Below are 14,808 nucleotides of genomic sequence, written 5' to 3' on the forward strand. Positions count from 1 at the left end.
TATCTGCTAGAGCTGTGGAGTGGTGTGTGGGAAGTTCGGAAGGAGCCTCAACGAGGGTTTGCCGAAAACCTTCATTCGCTTGATATAGATGGGGGCTATAGGCGTTCGCGCAACGACGGAACCTAAGCTTCCCCAGGTTTGTGCCTTCCAACTCGAAAACCTTCTCTCTTCACCTGTTTGCTTCTGTCACATTTTTCTCGTGAAAGTGGAATTATTCTTACATCATACCCAGACACGTTGCGAAATGTGCCTCGTGCGCTGCGCATCTAACAGAGTTCAACGCCAGCTTGCTAGTCTGCAAGTCAGCTCCATAGCACAGAAAGTCTCACGGACCAAAGGACGCAGTGGCCAGATGCTATGCAGTTTTCTTATCACGCATAGCAGCAATAAAACTGACTTTTCAAAAGGTGCTTCCATTTCGCGATAATAAACCTCATTCTGCCCACACTCATTAGCGGGCGAAAGCACGACTCCATTCCCCCCCTCTTTGAAGTCCGCTTTGCTTTTACTCAATGACTTGGTGGGTTCGCCTCAAAAATCAACTTTCAGATTGTTTCTTGGCTCATTACTGATACCTTTGTTTACAAAGTCTTCCTGAGCGCATGCCACCACCCGACCCGTCGTGTTTACCGTATCACTTGTTCTCTGAATGTTTTCCTCGTTTGCAGGCTAAGCCCGCGCAGATTGCCTGAGCAGAGCTTGAGTAAGGTGGAACGCAATCGGAATGCAGATGGGACCGGCGACAAACGATAATTCTCCAACCGTAAGCGCCGAGCAGAACAAATATCCCCCGAGAGATAACCCGGAGGCTAATAAGGTCATGTCCCACAACTGCTTTTGACCGCTCGAGAGGTTTACATCCAACATGTCAGATATCACAAAGGCTGCAGTGATTTCCCCTGAATGGCGGCAGCATGGAGACGGATTGCCACCTCACTATGCGAATTGCCTCATTCTGCTTTCTCTATTAAGTGGAATAGTCCCTCAGGTCACGGCAGAAATATGAGCGATCGTCAAGAATTGGGACTGTAAGCGGGATTCATGCGAACCAGCAAGTGCGGAAAGCGCCGGGTTAACCAGGGTTCCCACGTTGAAAAGGAAAGTTTATGGTTTCTATCCACAACTCATGTGGCAGCCACAAAGCATTCGACTGCGGCAGACAAATGAGTCTCGGCTATCCGGGGAATACGATGGCCGTCTTCCGAGACTCAAACGCCGATTCTGAGGCACCTTCACAGTTGTGCTGTTGCTGGAGCCAGGCAACGCGCGTTGGCTTTGGCTAGTCGCAGTTTGCAAATATGAAACTCATGGAACAAAGACTTCACTCATCATATAAGCATTAGGTCCCATAGAGACTGGACATCTGGATTGTGGACGGTAAGCTGTCCAAACCACCGAGCATTGCTCCAGAGTGCCGCGAGAAATTATTCCACTTAACAAATGTAGATCAGCACATCTAATAGAAGAACAAAAAGGTGCCAAAATTATTTCTGCTTCTTGTTTGTATGACGTAGATAATTGGCTTGTGTCTCATATTATTTGTTTTAGTAAGGAGTACGGTTGCCTCCCTTACCTTGTGCCCCTACTGACAGAGAGCCAACTCATCTCGGACGCTCTCCGGCAAATATCGCGATGCGGCCATTTGATGCCAATGAGTCAAAGCTTCCCATTCATCTGCATCTAAATAGCACTTCATAGAGAGTTTCTTCCCATTGATGATATGGGACTATCCACGTAATTTGTTGATATGTAGTTGAGGAGGCTGGACTATTTCTTGGCTGCCAAGAAGTAGTGGAAGTGCATCCACACAACTACTCAAGCATGGGCCTCCATATTTGGAGTAATATCGACCGGGATTATGTCTACCACAATTCAGTTGACTATGGACTGAAAGCTATGAACCGCATATGCTATCCGTGTTTTTTTATGTGGCTGAAGACCTTATGCAGACTACATAGATGGTTCGGATGGCTTGGATTTCTATCCAAGTCGGATGATTCCGTGAAGTCCCGCCGATCGACGCAGATGCCACACCTCAGCGCTCCACCCCAAGCAAGCATCCGTAGAAGCCAAGGTTCAGACATGACTATAAACTAACTCAACATTTCAACCCCATGCCAATTTCTCCCAACATCATAGACCGCCTGTCCATCGCCAACTTCCTGCCTGGCGCAGATCCTCCTCGGCTATCCGCATGTCCTTTTGCACTCCACCGTTCCCCATACCCTCCCTTGCCCTGATCTTTTCCAACAAGAACAGCCCCCAACTTCGCTTGCCGGCTCGCTGCCGGACCGCAAGACAAGCCAACCTCGTGGTGTTTGGCCTTGTTGCCCGATGGCAGAAGAGTTTTACCACTTCTTGCGTAGATCTCTATCACAGAGAATGCGCGTCGCAAACTGCAGGACAGCGGAGGCAGTGAGGCACATGCCGGTGAAGATGATCAGGTGCTGATATTCTTCCGGCGTGCCTCGTCGGACGAAAGCGCCGCCTATGGGCGTGCCGGTGAAGACTCCGATTGTGCTCCAGATGGAGAATGCGCCCAGCCGGGCACCGACTTTATCAGTTGGAGAGAGTCTGACGGTCACGGACGGTGTGACACTGATAAATATTCCCGAGCAGAAGCCTACATTTGGATTAGCCGAGTTAGAACCCCGCAAGCTTGATGCATGCATAAAGTAATGAGAAGAAAATACCGTATAAACAGGCAAAAGCTACAATCATGCTGACGCTGGTGGATAGAAGCCATAAGGTAAGGCAGAGTATGCCCGAAATTGCCGTCAGTGGATAGAGGAGGTTCAATCCACCAGTATGATCGGCTACGTATCCACCGCTAGGATTCGTCAGTGGAACTCATGATGGCATATTGGACCACTCAATAACTGACATCACTCGGCCGAAGAAGCTTGATCCGTTGATAAGCGGGAGAAGGTAGTTCCTCACCGCGGCTCCCGGGTGGTGAACCGCGATGTACGGCTCTGGTGAAGAGGTTAGCTGTATTCAATGAGGGCATCATCCGTCAGCCCGCGGTCAAGAGGCATTGAGTAGGGACATCGAGTTCTGGATCGACAACCTGCAACCTTGGAACGGTACAGTTGATGTCTGCCTTAAGCTTACCAAATAACGCAAAGCGATATTGAGTCAGACTGTCCAAGCTTAAATGAACACGTACCTAAGTAGTAGAACGGTACGTAAAGCCCAAAGTTACCGACCACATTAGCAAGCGCCAGTGTAGAGTATCGGGGGTCGCGGAAGCCATTGAAGTCCACAATAGACCAGATGGATTTCACAGGCTTGTGTGGCAGCTTGGGCCGCGAGATGAGAATAGCGATCCCGTAGCATCCTAGAGCAATCAGCGCAGCAATTCGCAAAGCCCAGCCGAAGCCGATACGTGGCACAAGATGAGAGAACATGATGGGTAGGCAGACTCCTCCCGCGCTGCTCCCGCTAGCGACAATACCAATGGCTAATGCGCGTCTTCTCGTAAAGTGCTGACTAGCGAGAGGCAAGGAGACCGCTGTACCAAACACGGCGGTTGATCCAAAGATGACGCCCTGTTGTTAACGTTAGATCGATCTCGGCACGTCGGGCAATAGTGACGGCACATACCTGAGTGAGGATGAACTGCCAAATGTGGCCTGGCTGGGCGAATGAGACGCCGACGCTGGAGACAATCGCCCCGACAGCCGCGACAGCGTAGAGGATGCTCGGGCTGTACGAATCGGCGAGACCACCGGCGACAGGCTGGATGAGGTTCATAAGACCAAGCTGGAGCGACCCGATGATCGCGATGACCGAGCTCGGGTACCCAGCCAGACTATGGCCGAGGTAGTAGTCCTGGAAGTACCCAAAGCTATTCATGTAGCCATAGGACACGAAGTAGACGAGAAACGAGCCGGCCACGGTGAGCCAGCCCGCGACGGTGTGCTCGTCGCCATCTTTGCGGTGGGCGGCGTCGTCGCCTCTACCTTCAACCTGTTCAGGGTCAGATCTGGTTTGCATCGTGATTGTAGGGGTTACCTGGGGTTACGAACAGCGCAGTGATGTGGTTGATCGTTAGAGTTGTGTTGTCGTGTGGTTCTTTCCCGGCGACCTTGAAGTTGTTGATGTGATGAGGAAAGGAGTCAAAGTCGCGCATCCCGGGTTGAGGTCTTGATTGTTATGGAATTTGGCCTCGGTCAGATTTTGTGCAGGGGTCTGATTCCTCTATCTTGACCACTGATAACGCCTCCCGGCCACATCGGCATTCGGCTAAAATGGTTCCATTCCCTTTTAGGGTGCAGCCAGCGTTAGCTAGAGCTCCCTGCGATCATGTTTGCAATAGTCCAAGTAACTCTCCATAGGTCATTCGTTGGTGTTAAAAACTTTGGAACTACCTGGGGATGCGTCTCGCCGAAGGGGAACATTCAAGGTGAGCCGACTGAACCAAGTCAAGATCCAGTGTCCCCAAGTTCCCAGACGGGTAGTTTGAAACTAAGTTCTCTCAGCTGTCTCTTTCGTCCCGATGTTTCAATGTTGTCTTCTTCACCTCATCTTCGCTTCCGCCGCCCATTGTCATTCCGTCTACAGTGCCAGACGTGTGATTAATTCCCCACAACGCCAAATAGCCAATAGCAACCACGAATCCCTTGTACGGATTCCAGGCTCTGACGACCGAGTTAAAACGATCAGCGTCTTAGGAACAAGCAAAGTAATTTGATCATGGTATTGGCCAATCAAGAAAGTGTTCATCCAAGTATCAATGTCATATGGGCGCATGAAATACTCGATATGGCTTGGAATTCAATAAACTTCATTGTTCCATCCAGAGAAGCAGAGCTCCTGGAGTGGAAACGCCACACGATGTTTGCGTTGTGTACACTGTTACCTCTTCATATGTGCTAATCAATCTCCTGCCCCAAAATGGTCGCGTATCCAGATGGAAGGTGCTTTCCCAACTACATGTGTCTGCAGCCAAAGCATAACGAGATCAAACATACTCTGCCGTCACCGTGTTGTACCGTTGATCTAGAAGGGGTTAACTTTCGTGTCAAGATGCCCAGTGAAAGGCAAACTCACTGTTGTAGAGCAATGTGTACGTGGTTGAGGCCGAAAGATAGACGGCTTCGATCTTACAATTCAGCTCGTAGTAGCATTGGCCATCAAGTCCCTGGCGGCGGGAGAGCATGTGCTCGGGGATGTGTCCGACATCAGCCTCGACATGAACGAGCATTGCAACATTCTCATCCCGAGCAACAGGCGCAATTCTCTGGTTGCGATCTGCGTAGATATCCATCTTGATCTTCTTGATGCGGCCCTGACTGACCAGACCGGTCCACACGAACGATGTGTAGAAGGGTTCGTTTTCGGAGACGTTATCGCCGCGTTGAATGAACCACTCCATGGTGTACACTTTGTAGCAACCATCCAAGCCGCACCAGTGTCGCTTCTGTTCGAGATGCTTGTGAAGCTTGGCATCGTACTTGCTTCGCCACTCGGTGCCATAGTGCTTCCTGGCCTTGCGGTTCTGCACCTTGACCTGCGTAAGCTTGTCAGGAGATACTTGAGCTAGACCTTTCATGACAGCGCCTTGAACAACTGCCTGCCAAGCATTGGGTGGCTGCATGATCTGAATGCTCTTATCGATAGCGTTGCGCAAACGCTCCTTGAGATAGTTGGATGCGCCAAAACCACCGACAAGGAGAATAGCACGAATCGGCACATTGCTTGCTGTGATCTGGTCTTTGACAAGCTTGATGCACTCGAGAACAACGGGCTCGAAGATGGTTTGGAGATCTGATGCCTTCAAGGCGAAACGACCACGGTTGATTCCCAGCTCTTTGTTGTTCGCCAGACCACCGACTGGAATGGTGTAGGTGTCGTCTGGAGCAGCGCCGAGCGTGAACTGTCGCTTGACCTGTGCACCGTTAGTCAAAGAGCTCTAGTCAAGATACCTGGTCAAAGAGTGATCAAAGTTATAAATAAGCTTGCCTTCTTTTCGAACTGTTCCATGGCCTCGGCCATGATCTCGTCGTCAAATCCGTCTTCTTTGCCCAGCTTAGCCTTCAGAAATTTGGCAAAGCGCATGTTGAGGAACGTCGAGCCGCACAGAGCACCAGATCCTGGAGCAGCCTCTTGGACCTCCAGAATAGGCTTTAGACTGGTAATTGTGTACGAGATCAAGTCCACAGTTCCTCCTCCAGCATCTACAACCACCACAGTGTCATCCACCTTGAGCCCATGTGGGTCCAGGCCATGTAAGGCATAGATGGCAGCAGCCTCGGGCTCAGAGACAAGATGGATGGGAGCAATAGTGTTGGTAACAGTGTTGAGGCCAGCAGCCCTTTGGCAGGCTTGCTTGGTCTTATCCTTGGCGAGATCTGACCAGATAGCGGGCACCGTGACAACAAATTCCAACGGTGTGGTGTTGACAACCTGTTCTCCGAGCTTCTCCTTCAAAGTGTAGACGAGATGATTGCCCAGGGCAGAAATGTAGTCCGTCACAAGCTTGTCGACATTGCGGCCACCTCGAGCCTCTGAGGAGACAGCTTGACCCATGCTTTGGAGAGAAGGATCGAGGTCACTGGAATACATTAGCTCTGTTGTGTCTTATAACATCCGGACACATTATGCCAAGACCGAGTTTGATTGGGATTGAAGGCACTCACAGCTTGAACCACTCGACAACTTCATCTTGTGGTGCAGTAACGGGGATTGAAAAGCCCCATTGAACCTCGTCGCCGGCATATCGCAGCTTGGTAGGGACTTTGTCCGAAGATTCGCCCTCGCGGATGGTCTTGCTGATCGGCCAGGTAGTGATGGCAGTTCGTCGATCGGGACGTTGGGTTTCAGCCCACGCTACTCCTGAATAAGTGGTACCAAAGTCGATGCCGACAATGATCTTGCGCCCGCTGACGGACAGCTGCCCAAAGTCAAAGGCGTCCATGACTAGACGTTGTGTTGCTGCCGGGTGTTGCAGAAGGTATCAAAGCTGAGAAGCGATAACAAGTGTGTATGGATGTAGAAGGCAGATGCAAGTCGATGTTCGGCTGTCATCCACCAGAACAAATCAAAGTCTTGGGGTCGGTGTAGTGGAAGCCCTGTGTGTTTCCAAATGAAGCTGTATCCGAGTAGGCTTGACGGACCCGAGAAGAGGGTGAAGAAGATTTCAATTATTCAGGATGGCCTGGTCGCAGTAGAAAGAGGTGCAAAAAGGTAAGGAGGGAAACTTGAGGTGGTAGGAAGGAGGGCGATGTCAGAAGCCGGGCCTCATCAAGCTTGATGGAAGCATGTGCTTGGGCAAGGTACGTAGAGGTCAGCAGGCGAAAGAAAATCTGCCTTGATGAAGCTTGGGTGGATATTTTGAAGGGTGCAGGGCAGCAAGAGGCTCTGGCTGAACCTTCTTGGTCTTCACGTCCTTGAGGGGGCGTTGCGCAAACGGGTAAGGAAGGAAGCTCCGATTTGCTTGTAGCTCCTTCCCTGGCCGATCAAGCTTTCTGAGGCAGGTACGAGTAGGTAAACTTCAGAGGTATCTTTACCAGACTAAGGTAGACAAAAAAGCGAGGCACGAATAAGACTGCACATGAACGAGTGCTATCAATCATTGAATCGAGTAATCAGCCCTCTGGAGAAACACTGCCTTATGCGTCAAGCTCATGCGGCTTCTGACTTCCATTGTCAGACACGTCTGGATGTATCGACATGTCGTAGGCCTAAGCGCCGAGATACTCGTCCGGCATGCCATGTAGCTCAGGCACCTTCATGAGGCACCTTTCGGTCCGTACTATGCCACTGTTGTTCTAAAGTGTTCAACCCTCACTGCCTCCCAGCATCACTCCAACGTGTTGAGCTGTTTCTGGCGAAGGTCAGGATGCCTGTTAAAGAAAGTGACTTTGATGGAGTGGATCGGTACTTCTGAGCACAACTAGGGTGTCAGCCTTAAAGGTACGTATTTTAGCAGTGCCCCACCCGCCGTTATCCGACCCCACTTGGCGGGGTCACTGAGCAGGCAGTTTCCAATGCAGCAACAGTCCTCCTTCACCGAAAGCTGCCTTGCTTCCTACTGATACCAAGACAAGCCCATGAGAGGCCGACTGCAAATCAAGCGCCAAAGATGTTCGAGAGACTTGAGGGTGTTCTTTCAGGTTTCCTATTCTGGGCAGCCCTCCCAGCCCCAGGATTCATCACACAATAAGGTTCGATGTATGACCTTGAACTTTTGTCTTGGGCTGAGCACCACAGGCGGCATTTCGAGATATGCAAGGTACCTGGCCTGAGTACCCGACCTTGGATAAGGTAGGTTCCTCAAGACACTGGAATCTTCCTTGGTTTGTCCGTGCAACTTCCCTCAGGCCTCTCCTCCAGCAACATCCCATCCCTCCAAGTCATTCTTTCTTCTGATGCACAGGTAGACTCGGACCTCTCTTTTCATCCAAACATCTTGTTCATCGTTGCCATTTTCCAGGACTGCTTTTCGGCATGATGGAAGATCTCAGACAGGTAGACCCGGCTCTTCCGCAGCACCGCGAGGATCACAGCCCATCAATTCCGGACAAGAGACCCCTCGACGTTGATGCTGGTGCCATGATCCTCGACGACTCGAGACTTACCTACAGTCAAGCCCCGGGGAATCACGCAACTGCCACAATAGACCCAGTCAGCCCACACGCGACTTCTGACACTGACAAAATGGGCTTCACCAAGGTCGAGATACCTGCTCCGGAGAACGGGGCTCAGAGCAGCGGACCCAGACAAGCTCTACCCAAAGGCCTTGTTGCCACTCGTTTCAATCATTATCCCGCCTCCAATTCTTCTCGTCATCCTCTATCGCCTTCTTCGACAGTAACATCATCTTCTTTTGTCGAATGCGACCTGATCGATCTTGGTGCTGACATTTCGTCGCCATCAAGAGAGTTTTCCGAGAAAGATGTCATCCCCAATGCACGCGACGGCGGAGGCGAGGCAGATTCCAGTGATGACTCATTGCTACGCCGCGAAATCATGGAGCTGCGCTACAGGCTCAAGTCAACAACAGCTCGAGCTGAGATTGCCGAGGAGAAGGTAGAACGAGCAGAGCGGAGGATAGGCGAGATCAAGTCTACCGTAACCTCAACTATTACAGAGATCGAGAAAGACACGGCCCCTCTTGCGTCAAAAATCAATGAGCTCAGCACAGAGAACGCGGCTTTGAAAGAACAACTCAGAGATGCTCAATCTCACATATTTAGCCTTCAGCCCTACCGCAAGGAGCTCACTCCCGAGGAAGTTGGGCGCGTAAGTATCTCCCGAGACACCCAGCGAGAGTTGTCTGACAGGCCGATAGGAATACGATGATCTCGTCGAGGGAATCAGCGATTGGGTTTCCAAGTTCATGGATCCCTATCTGGATGACCATGAAAAGGGGGTTGAAGACCTGATGACGGCTACCCGTAGGAGGCCTAGCGACGCCCTCAAGTTGAAGCAGGTCATACACCAATATCCTGACCTAGTTCATGGCGCAGTCTTTCCAGAAACGGACGAAGACATTATTGTTGCAACTATCATGAGGTTCATCAACGAGAACATTTTCCAAAATATCATGTACGGCTCCATCGCCAACTACGTCGAAGTCCTCAGCTTCGTGGAAACAGCGCTTCAGAATCATGTCGACCCAAAGCGAGGTACCAGCATATTCTTGCAGGGTTACCATTGAACATCTGTATTGATGACTGATGCACCTTGCAGATCTCTTCGCGATACGAACTTGGACGGCAGAAGCATACAATGCAATCTTGAGCTCCCGCGACTTCAAGGGCTGCCGGGAAAAGAAATTGCGCGAGCTCACGATCGAACTTGCGAGCATTTTCAAAATCTTCTGTCGAAGAGACAAGATAGATGCATTTTTCAGGAGCTTCGAACAGATTTGCATCAAGCCCGCGATGCAACTGTACGAGAAGATTCAGGTCTCCACCAACCATTTCTACTTCGACATCAACCCATACATAGTTTGGGGTGGGGACGGCGAGATGCAAACTTCAACCGACTTTCTCGACAATTTGCAAGACCTCGACTGCAAGAACATAGTCCAGAACCGCAAGGCTTTCAATTTGACAAAGATTGACCCCCAGCCTACTAAAAAGGAGTTATATCACCACCTGCTCAACGTTTGCACTCTTACGCCGGCACTATACATGCGACAGATTGGCCGCAAGGATGTCATCAAGGAACCTCAGCTTGTGCGACGCCAACGGATGCTGGTGGCGTGGGGACCGCAAGAAAAGCGTGATAGGTTCCAGGAGAATGGGGATCGTACGCTTTTGAGCCACCTCTATTACGCTAAAAGCGACCGCGAGAGGCAGGAAGCTGGTGGATGGACAAACTTCCGTTGGGGGGGCTAGGAGACCTGGGTATCTCACACTGACATCCTTCATCTGCTACACTAGTATCGGTGCAATGGCTTATTTGCTAAATAAGGATTGCCGCAATATTCCCGAATTGCACATATTACGGGACCAGTTTGGCTGATCTACCCAATTGGAAAACATCAAGGACAGTAGAAGCAAATAATCTCCAGGTGCACTCTGTCAACTTAATAGTCCCCTGTATTGCTTCCCATGAGTCATTCTTGTGGGGTGGCATTGAATGAAGCATCACTGCTTGATTGAAGAGTCTTCATGAGGTGTCAAATCCATGTGGGCAACAAGAGGCTATCACAAGAGCCCTCTCCGTGAGGCTTACGTCCAATGACCGGGTTGTTGGAGCCTGGTGGAGGCGTTATGGAAAGAGTTGCATGTCGAAGTTCCCATAAAGACAACCGATCGGTTCACTCCCTGGGTCTGAGGCTGAAGCAAGTATAAAGAATGCAAGTAAGAAATGTGCAAATGACTTTGTTCTGTCTTTCAAATGGGCTTAGGCAAGTAGGTGAACTGTCAAGTTGTTTGACTTTGATTCCAAAAACCGGCCGCCTTGGGTACCTGCGAAGTCTGCCCATTGACTTTGGTGGGGTTGAGCGAGGCTTAACAGTTGGCCGCTAAGGACGGGCAAAGGGCAGTGACATGCGCTAGCGAGTGGGTTCAGGCGATCTGTGGGGACGTTCAGGTACCCACAGAAGGTACATCTGCCTCCTCCAGAGGTACTTACATACATACGGTACGTACACATCGCTTCCCAAAGTGGAAGAAACATTCAAGGCAGGTTCGCCTCGGAGCTGTCTGACCATGGCATGAACCACTTGGACGCCAATCTGGAACTCCTCCCACCGTCAAGGTTCGCCAACGCCCCTCGTTCGGCCTCATCTGATGCCCTTTCAGTTCGTTGCCTCATGCGCCCGCCGTCATCATTCATTCGGAACGCCCTCACAAGGTTGAGCCAAGCCGCGATACATCATATCCCGCCTGGCAAACCGCGAGAACCGCATTCCCCTTCTCCCAGCAGCCGCAAGACGTATGAGTGTAGGCCATTGAGCCTAGAGTCCGCGTCCCGGTTTCGTCTCCGAAGACACCTCGGCGTTAGAGTCGCCATCTAACGTTCGTCTGGACTAGGTACCGTGGCCGGCTTCTAATACTTATCCTTTACTTTTGTTGTCAGTCGTTCTGCCCTGATAGGTACCCGGCTGCAAAACCGTCCAGCCGCACTGCGAACACGTTGCCTCGTGGCCTTTCTGCATCAGCTCTATGCTTGGACGGCGATGCAAGGTTAAAGGTCCGAGTTGAACTCCAAGCAGTCAGCAGGGACATCCCAGCTAGCTTGCCGCCCTTTCACCATGTTTCGATCTTTCAAGGGAAGATTGACTGGAGCATTTCAACACGATCCGCAAACCAAGAACGGTTCATCAGAGTCCGAACCAAACACGTCCTTGCCCCCCTCTCAATGGTCCACTTCAGCGCGCGGGGAACGGCCAAACGATACCACGGAAGAGAGCCATTTCACCTCGTCTCTTAGATTCGACTCCCCTTCTCCAGAGTCGCACCCGAAGATCGCGTCTCGTCTTACTACAATCCCTTCGACGTCTCATCTTTTGACTGCGGAATTTCTCGTTGACGGAACTCCAGAGCGCTCCATAGACGCTCCAAGATTATCAGCGGCGACACGAGTAGCTATTCCCGCAATCATAGCTCTGGAAGAGAGCTCGCCCCGGCAGCATACAGACGCGTCAAGCGATTCATCGCCAAGATTCGTGCCACATGACGAAGAATTCCCCTTAACGAAGATGTTCGCTCCTCCAACCAGCGGACTACCACCAAGCTATCATTCCAGCGCCAATCCCTCTCTGGTGGAAGGCTTTGGCAGCGATGGGCTCGATCCCGCCCCGGCATACGATTGGGGGCTGGCTATGGATGTTGATGAATCGAACAACGCAAACAACGAGCAAGGCACATCAGCACGGCGTGCTCGTCACGATCAGCCCCGACCACCAGCCCTCTTACCAGAGGTTCCGCGTCGGGTCAACTACTACCGCGCTATAAGCGCTGATATTTTGGCAGACTTCGACTTCCCACTCCCGGTAGCCAAGTCGACAGCCACGGTTACAGAGGCTGCGATTCCATCCTCCTCAACTCCACCACCACAAAGGGGCTACCGACCAACACCAGCGTCTATTCTTGAGGATTTCGATATCTCTCCGTTTTCACCACAAACAACAGGCGGCAGCTCCAGCATCGCGGCTAGTACTCCACCAGTGTCATCGCCGCCCACACGGTCAAGATCAACGTCGAAGGTCCCGTCGCTGGCTTCGAACAACCCCTATGTTGAGCTTCTTGAGCAGAAGGAGCAAGCAATGACGGTTGCGTTTCTGCGCAGACAAGATTCAGGATCGGGATCTCGATCCACGGATCTCGGAGCTGATGATTTCAGGTAAATGCACCCTGAAGCTCGGTTGATACTCTTTATCAGCCTTCATCAATGAATTCGGGATTGCGCAATTCAGCGTTAACACTTCTCGTTGTCAACATTCATGTTTCAGTTCAGCATTGCTGACGAGTCATAGTTTTGGCCAGAGATATCACAAGGCGGCAGACACAACAGATGTTATTGTTACAAGGCAAAGGCTACCAGCTAATGACCTGGGCGGTTCTCGAGAATGCCCGATTTGTGCGGAGACAAGAGATATTTCGTCATTTCCTGTCCTCAGTGTGACTCCAACATGTACTCACCCGCCAGAAGCGTGTCTGGAGTGCCTTCGAATGTCCATCAAATCAGATTTGAACAGCAAGTTATGGACCGACATTCAGTGCCCAGAATGCCGCGAGTTGCTAGAATACGTCGACATTCAGAAGTACGCAGACGAAGAGACATTTGCCCGGTAAACCCCCTTGGCCTCTCTTGGGTACAAAAACACTGACGTTTTCCAAGATACGAAGCTTTGGCTCTTCGCGCTGCCATGGCTGAAGCTGATAAGTTCATTTGGTGTACGGCAAATTGTGGCTCGGGCCAACTTCACGATACCGGCGCAGATCAGCCCATCGTGACATGTTTGCATTGCGGTCAACGATCTTGTTTTAGCCATAACGTGACATGGCACGAGAACCTGTCATGTCAAGAGTTTGATGCGCTGCTTCAAGACCCAGAAAATTTCCGCTCGCGCATCGAGATGGAGCATGATGAGTTTGACTCGGCGCGACAGGCGCAAGAGGCTGCCGATCGGGCAATGGCGCAGGGCCTAATGGCCGAACAACAAGCGGAGATCCAACAGAATGAGGCTAGAGAGCGTGCCGAAAGGGAAAGAGCCCGAAAGGCGGTAGCCCTGGCGAGGAAAGTTGCCGCTCGCCGAAAGGCGGAAGAAGAGCAAAGTCGAGTGACCGTAAACCGGACAACAAAGCCATGCCCTGGTTGTGGATGGGCCATTGAGAAGAACTCTGGGTGGTAAGTGACCCTCTGTAACCTCAGAGCGACAGGTGAAGCTGACAGAAATTTGGTAGTTCGCACATGACTTGTAAGTGCCCTTGTTCTTGTGTCTTCCATGTTTGGTCCCCTGTCCAGTCCTTTCACTTGCTTATCGCCGCGTTGTACCTATCGAACTGAAGCCAACATCATCGCAGGCATTAAATGCCGCTACGAATTCTGTTGGGGCTGTTACTCTATTTGGGAACGGTCGCACAGCGTTCAATGCCGGGGTCTTGGGCCCCTAGTGTAGGCGAGAGTGAGCCACGGTGCTTGCAGCCAAGCAGATATCGGGAGGGAAATTCAAGAAACATCTAACCTAGAGACCGATTCCTAGGTTCCAAGTGCAAGCACGAGTTCTGCTACGAGTGCGGGGCGGATCATAAGCGTATTTTACTGCTTGACAACAGCATACATAGCGAGAGCTGCCGCTTCCATCCGACAAATTTTGTCGAATGACAGAAGGAGACGCGGAATTGTCCAGCTTTGATACCCGTAGTGGACGTTGGTAGGGGGCGTGTCTTCGAAGCAGGTAGAGAGGTAGATGGCAGCTGCCAGTTGATCTACCAACAGCATTGAGTTGGACAAATGTGGAGTTCTGCATTTTCAGGATGCATTCAGGAAGATTGACAAGCCTCAGGTGGCGAGCAAGGAGTCTAAAGCATATTGGTTCCTCAAACCTAACCAATATTTGCGCACGTCAAGCTTTGCCATGAGTTGGGCTATTTCGAATGCACGGATAAGTTGTAAATTGTGGTATTACTTCTTTCGATTTGCCTATCCTGTTCTACGCCGTATCCTCTGTAGGTGTTGTTTCTACAAACCTTTGTGTACAAATTTTGCAAAAATAAGATAATCGTCCAACATCCATCGAATCATGCTTTACTCATTCGAGATTTGCCACCCTTTCCGTCATCAACTAATTGAGAAAATGCACCGCTACAACCTGGCCCATGGAAACCATCAAAGATAAGA

The 14,808-nt window shown here is 51.0% G+C and overlaps 5 protein-coding genes across 5 annotated transcripts; 2 read left to right on the plus strand and 3 right to left on the minus strand.

Moving 5' to 3' along the window:
- Positions 1–2,348: 2,348 nt before the first annotated feature.
- CPAR01_02139 (uncharacterized protein) lies at positions 2,349–3,999 on the minus strand (the record flags this gene model as incomplete). The annotated part of the gene is made up of 5 exons (XM_060486427.1): positions 2,349–2,623; positions 2,694–2,830; positions 2,885–2,975; positions 3,170–3,551; positions 3,607–3,999. The coding sequence occupies 5 exons, from the start codon at positions 3,997–3,999 to the stop codon at positions 2,349–2,351; spliced, it is 1,278 nt and encodes a 425-aa protein (XP_060353755.1).
- A 561-nt stretch (positions 4,000–4,560) lies between these two features.
- Positions 4,561–4,755, minus strand: CPAR01_02140 (uncharacterized protein; the record flags this gene model as incomplete). The annotated part of the gene is made up of 1 exon (XM_060486428.1): positions 4,561–4,755. The coding sequence occupies one exon, from the start codon at positions 4,753–4,755 to the stop codon at positions 4,561–4,563; it is 195 nt and encodes a 64-aa protein (XP_060353756.1).
- A 211-nt stretch (positions 4,756–4,966) lies between these two features.
- On the minus strand, positions 4,967–6,922 carry CPAR01_02141 (uncharacterized protein; the record flags this gene model as incomplete). Its single annotated transcript, XM_060486429.1, has 4 exons — positions 4,967–5,004; positions 5,056–5,915; positions 5,981–6,559; positions 6,645–6,922. The coding sequence occupies 4 exons, from the start codon at positions 6,920–6,922 to the stop codon at positions 4,967–4,969; spliced, it is 1,755 nt and encodes a 584-aa protein (XP_060353757.1).
- A 1,535-nt stretch (positions 6,923–8,457) lies between these two features.
- On the plus strand, positions 8,458–10,352 carry CPAR01_02142 (uncharacterized protein; the record flags this gene model as incomplete). The annotated part of the gene is made up of 3 exons (XM_060486430.1): positions 8,458–9,249; positions 9,299–9,635; positions 9,700–10,352. 3 exons carry the CDS (start codon positions 8,458–8,460, stop codon positions 10,350–10,352), a joined length of 1,782 nt encoding a protein of 593 aa, XP_060353758.1.
- Positions 10,353–11,716: 1,364 nt separating this feature from the next.
- On the plus strand, positions 11,717–13,819 carry CPAR01_02143 (uncharacterized protein; the record flags this gene model as incomplete). Its single annotated transcript, XM_060486431.1, has 3 exons — positions 11,717–12,807; positions 12,941–13,255; positions 13,306–13,819. 3 exons carry the CDS (start codon positions 11,717–11,719, stop codon positions 13,817–13,819), a joined length of 1,920 nt encoding a protein of 639 aa, XP_060353759.1.
- Positions 13,820–14,808: the final 989 nt, after the last annotated feature.

Source organism: Colletotrichum paranaense (genome assembly GCF_030867605.1).
Source record: "Colletotrichum paranaense strain IMI 384185 chromosome Unknown Scaffold_2.1, whole genome shotgun sequence".
NCBI classification, from domain to species: Eukaryota; Fungi; Ascomycota; class Sordariomycetes; order Glomerellales; family Glomerellaceae; genus Colletotrichum; species Colletotrichum paranaense.